This window comes from Eutrema salsugineum, unplaced genomic scaffold (genome assembly GCF_000478725.1).
Source record: "Eutrema salsugineum unplaced genomic scaffold, Eutsalg1_0 scaffold_174, whole genome shotgun sequence".
NCBI lineage: Eukaryota > Viridiplantae > Streptophyta > Magnoliopsida > Brassicales > Brassicaceae > Eutrema > Eutrema salsugineum.
The window spans coordinates 1-5,627 of record NW_006256848.1 but is presented as its reverse complement, the minus strand read 5'-3'; the positions used below and the strand labels follow the sequence as shown (position 1 = coordinate 5,627).

Sequence of the window (5,627 nt, the reverse complement as noted above, 5' to 3'; positions counted from 1 at the left end):
TTTGGATTTTTCATTAGTCGGATCTAGACTGAATCTGCAGCAGTGGTCACTTAGATGAAAGGGCAGCACAATAATTCCAGGAAAAGCATCATAATCTCCAACAGGTTTTGACTCAAAAACGTTTTGACACAACTGACTCTTAAGAAAAACAGACACAATGTCAGCAACTACCTCCCCCAGACTTGAATAACACTGTCCCCAGTGTTATCAAATCCGAAGTTGGCGAAACAAAAAAAAAGAAACAGAGAAACACAGGAAAAACAAAGAACTTACCTGGCTGCAATGATGGTGTCGCGCGACACTGATGATGGTGTCGTGCGACACTTGTTCTTCTCGTACCAAATTGCAGCAAACTAATCCGAACCCCAATTTTTTTTTTTTTTTTTTTTTAATAGATAGCAAGTGACAGGCGACACCGAAGGTGGTGTCGCTCGACACCAGCCTCTGCTTCACCTAAAACACGAAAAGAAAAACGAAAATCAACTGAAACAAAAAGACTTATGTACAAACTCACCAGTGGATTGCCTTCCACCAAACGCTTGTTTTAAGTCATTAGCTTGACTTGATGGATAGACTATGCATCTGGTGGATCAGACAGTGGCAAAGAGTGCCTCTGTGAAAGTCGTCTCATCCATGGTGGTGTGTAAGCGATGTGCGCATGAGGTCGTCCAAGGAATGCAGAAATAGCACCAGGGTGGGATCTGTGTTTGTGTGACCTTGACCTTTGCTTTGGTGGAGATGGATGGAGTGCAATGTTTGGAGCTTCCTGATCAACAGCAGTCACTGGTTCTGTAGACGTTTTCGTCAACTCTGGTTGATCTCTCACCTTCTCAGCATCAAACACGTTCTAATCTCCAACTATCACTTCAGGTATTGCACTGACTTGGAATTTCTGACCATCTATATTGGGATCCTTCAGCCTCTCCATCTTGAAAGTCATGATGGTATCTCCCAAGTGGAGATCAAGGTTACCATGCTTGACATCAATCACCGCTCCAGCTGTAGCTAAAAACGATCTTCCCAGGATAAAAGGATCTTTGGGTTCCTCTCCATATTCCAGAACCACGAAATCTGTAGGAATTATGCAATCACCAACTTTAATCAGAACATCCTCCAAGACACCTTTTGGAATTCTTTTAGATCGATCTGCTAGGATCAAAGAGATCTTAGTTGGCTTGAAATCAGTCATTCCAAGGTTAACAGCTACAAAGTATGGCATGAGGTTAACACTCGAACCAAGATTACACAGCGATCTTTTGAATCTCTCTGAGAAGATAGAGCAGTCCAAAACAAAGCTTCCTGGGTCTGAGAGTTTCTCTGGAATCTTATTCTGAATCATAGCACTGACCTGTTCAGAGATCATCATCACTCCTTCCTCATGACTCAGATTATTAGTCACCATCTTCTTCACATAGTGTCTGAGAGTAGGAGCAATCTTCACAGCATCAACCAAAGGAATCTCAATCACAAGTTTCTCCATCAAAACCTTGCATCTGGCATCATCTATCTCCTGCTTAGACTTCCTAGGACTCTTTGGGTAAGGAACCTTAGGTTTGTAGACTCTTTCTTCAGCAGATTTCGGACTTTGAGCAATATCAGCTTTGCTCTGCAATTGGTGACGCGCGACACTGGTTGTGGTGTCGCTCGACACTGGCTCTGCAGTTTCGATATTTTCTTCAGATTCGTCAAACTCCACGATTTCATCCATAGAAACACCCTTTTTAAGCACAGGAGTCAACTTTTTACCACTCCTTAACGAGATGGCACTGCAGTAATGCTTAGGATTGGTATCAGTCTTCCCAGGAAGGAATCCTTCTTGCCTTTTTACAGACTCTGCAGTCTGAGCAACCTGAGTATCAAGCTTCTTGACATGAGTGTTCAGAACTTCAATTTTTCCATTCAGATCCAGATATAAAGCATCAATCTTCCCATTGAAATCCACAGTCATCTTCTGCTGACCTTCCAAGATCTGTTCCAGCATAGACTTCACCTCATTATCTGGAGTTTGAGTAAGAGGAGAACCATAGTTCCTTGAAAACCTGTTGTTGGAGTAGGATGTCTGGTATTGAGGTTTGGAGCTGTAACCAGAAGAGTTCTAATTACCTGTGAAGGTACTCCTCTGATTATTTCCATTGTAATTCGTGTTCCCTTGCCCAGAATCAAATCTTTGACCCTGAAATCCAGCTCCATTGATGAAGTTAACATCCTCTTCCTCAAAAGCTTCATCTGGTCCGAAATTCTGAACTTCTGCAGGGTATCTGACAGATTTCTTACCCACAAGAAGACTATGCACAGAGTCAAGCTTAGCCTTCACCTCAGCAATTTGCGATCCATCCATGTTCCCAGCCTGCTTCCTTCGCTGATAGTCTGCATTCTTGGTACTATTGCTAGATGCCAAGTTTTCGATGAGCTCAACAGCTTTGTCTGGGTATCTGGTGTTGAAGTTTCCATTGCTCGCTGCATCAAGAGCCATCTGATACCTCCAGTCGATACCTCTAAAGAAAATACCCAGCAACTGCACATCGCTGAAGCCATGATGGGGGCAGTCTCGCTGGTACAATTTGAATCGCACCCAAGAAGCTTTGAATGCTTCAGTTGGTTCCTGAGAGAAAGTCGAAATTATCGTCCTCAACTCCTCTGACCTGGCATCATCGAAAAATTTGTGCAGGAAAGCATTCCTGGTCTCTTCCCAAGTGGTGAGTGATCCTGGCTCCAACTGCTTCAACCAGTTAGCTGCTTCTCCAGCAAGAGAATAAGGAAACATCTTGCAGAGGAGGAAATCATTGGACACTCTATTGTATTTTATGCTGGTGACCAAGTCCTCAAACCTCTCGATGTGATCCATAGGGTGCTCACGAGAGTGGCCATGGAAAGCATGCTGACCCACAAGAGTGTAGTACACAGGCTTCAGCTCAAAATCGTTTCTTTGAAACGCAGGGGCGCGAATCGCAGAACGATTTGCATAGAATTGCTCAGGCCTGTTGTAATCTCCAAGTGTTCGTCCACGATCAGCTACAGGTGCAGGTTCCCTCACATTCCGATCCTCTGGAACGTTTCTCTGTTGTGGAACGATCACAGCATTCCCACGCGGTGCAGGTGGTGGATTCTGGTCAACAACATCCACTGGTAAAGGTGCTGGTGGAATGATGTTGCCATCTCCGTCAAGCCTTTGGCCTCTCGCATTGCACACATGACCCTCTTGGTGTCTCCAGATTCCATCATCATCACGAACAAGTCCATTGGCGTTTTCCATCATTGTCGGATCTCTTGCTTTCCTGTTTGTTCGCTCTAACTCAGCTAGCTCTTCGTTGCTCAAATTCACTAGCGGAATGTCTTTGTTGCTTCTGGTTCCACGAGTATGCATAAACCTGAAACACCAAAAACAAAAAGAGAACACGAAATAAGCAAACTAGGTTATAAAAAGAAAGGTGTCGCGCGACACCATCGCTCGACACTAAGTCGAAAAACTTAGTCGAAACTCAAAAACTAGGTTTAATGGCGAAATCAAGTCCCCGGCAACGGCGCCAAAACTTGATCTGCTCAAAGTTTAATCCCTAAGCTACTCTGCAAGAGCACAGATGTGCAGTTGTAGTATGTAGGGGTCGAACCACAGAGACAAGAGATCACTCAATAAACCTTATAGAGATCGAATTACGCTAAGCAGAAATATTGTAAATAAATAGCAATGCAACAAAATTAGACTAAGCAGCAATAAAAACGGTTTGTAAGATTCAGATGGATGGAGATTAGGCTTAGGGCATTTCTCAGGAAATCAATGAATGCAGAACAATCGATTAATCAGGGCTCAGGTTTAAGCACGGTTCTTGAACTCAAATCACGAAATTATAACTAACCAACTTCCGTTGCGAGAATTATCTAAGTCTAAATCTCAGTATTCCAAATTCCTTTGCAAATCCTAAAGATTTAAACCAGCCTTAATTGCACAAGTTCGATATGTTCACAAAGCTCCTAAACCAAATTCCTTTGCGAATAGTTACTTTGCTCACCCTAGGTTCTTTCCAGTTATTCAATTACACTTCCGTGTCAATCAATTAACCTAAGATCTAAGTTCTAGGTGGCCAGTCCAGAATTAGCTTTAAGAACAACCTATGGTGAAGAACTAAATAGACTATGAACCCTAACTAAATCAATTAATTAAACATCCAGAGAAGATCCTTTATGAGAACCCTAAACCTAACAAGCAAACTACTCAGACATGAAGATTGAAGCAATAAACATGAATGAATATATTGCAGAAAAGAAATAATAGATTAATAAACAGGGTTCGAAATCTTCTCTCTTCGGAACAGAGTTTCAGACTTGTCTCCCCAAAACTCTCAAAAACAAAAGTTCTCTCTAAGAAAATCTCAGGGGTCGTAAAAAGGGAATAAAAACCCTATATATACATATCTCTAAGACACGTCTTGGGCTTCCTTGAAAACGTTTGGGCCCAACTCCTTCTTCAAATAGGAAACAAAATCGCCTTTTCCTTATTTTTCTGATAAGTGTCGAGCGTCACTCTCCATGGTGTCGAGCGACACTAAGGCACAAAATCTATCCTTGATGAATTTGATCCTGATTAAACTCCAAAGTGCTTCAAATTTTCCAGTTAAGCTCCAAATGTACCTATGACCTGAAAAGACTATAAAAGACTCGAAAGACACTAAAAAGACTCTATAATTAAGACTTATACCATAATTAAAAACCATAAAAACCACGATATATCAAATGCCAACGCGTGATATTGCTTCTTCGACAATCACCTTTTTCCTCATTATTAGCATCAATTTTGAAGTTTACTTTATCTTTCTCGGTTCATTAATTTTACAATGTGAAAAAGGCTTTTAGTCTCCAATTCCATTTCTCTAAACAAGAAAATGTCAAACAAACCTATTATGCAGGCTACATCTTTGAAAATAGGTTTTATATTTTATGGAATTCCCATGCGTGTGCATATATTTTATTGCATGAAACATGTTAAGTTCGACTTAAGTTGCATAAGTTAGTTTTACAATGAGAAATTTGGAATTTTTGTGTATATTTTTTGAACTCGAGAATGAAAACAAATTTAAGTAATACTTTCTAAAGTTCTCAGTATATAACTTTGTAAGAGTTATATACATGTATGATCCTTGTGGAAACAATATTTGGATATTATGATTATATACTTATACATATATAACATATAAACCTCATACTAGAAAGAAAATAAGAAAAAGAAAAGGAAAAAAGAATCTTGCTTTTCACACACGAGTTCTACTTTTGTTTTTGAAGTCAAAAACGTTGTCGGTGCGCATTGAGAAGAAAAGAGAAAATGGATTGATCAAAAAGATGAAACTTTTATTTTCTTTTCAGAGACTTTCTTACTTTCTCACAAAGTCTAAATGATAGATGAATGGAGCATGATATGATGACAAGGGAAAACAAAGTAACAAATAATGATTATTTTAACGGCTTTACTTACACATGCACTTGTGTAATGTGTTTACACATTTTGAGCACCATCGTGTCATCTTCTAGGTCAAGCTTTTACCCAACACAACTAATCACACAAAACAAAAGTGTTCTTTTCAATTTTACACCCACCTCTCTCTCTCTCTCTCTCTCTCTCTCTCTCTCTCTCATTA

The 5,627-nt window shown here is 40.3% G+C and overlaps 1 protein-coding gene across 1 annotated transcript; it reads right to left on the bottom strand.

The window, feature by feature from the left end:
- Window positions 1–574: 574 nt before the first annotated feature.
- LOC112087445 lies at window positions 575–3,253 on the bottom strand. Its single transcript, XM_024157354.1, has 4 exons — window positions 2,903–3,253; window positions 2,104–2,716; window positions 884–1,998; window positions 575–826 (listed from the first exon to the last, which is right to left on the bottom strand). The coding sequence occupies exons 1-4, from the start codon at window positions 3,251–3,253 to the stop codon at window positions 575–577; spliced, it is 2,331 nt and encodes a 776-aa protein (XP_024013122.1).
- Window positions 3,254–5,627: the final 2,374 nt, after the last annotated feature.

What these genes read in the sequence shown, in the direction of transcription:
- LOC112087445 (XM_024157354.1), bottom strand. Translation starts at nt 3,253, where the DNA reads ATGGAAAACGCCAATGGACTTGTTCGTGATGATGATGGAATCTGGAGA. An exon ending in TCAGAGGAGTACCTTCACAG is followed by an intron (nt 1,999 to 2,103) that starts GTAATTAGAACT and finishes CTCAAACTCCAG; the next exon opens with ATAATGAGGTGAAGTCTATG. An exon ending in TAGATGGTCAGAAATTCCAA is followed by an intron (nt 827 to 883) that starts GTCAGTGCAATA and finishes GATGCTGAGAAG; the next exon opens with GTGAGAGATCAACCAGAGTT.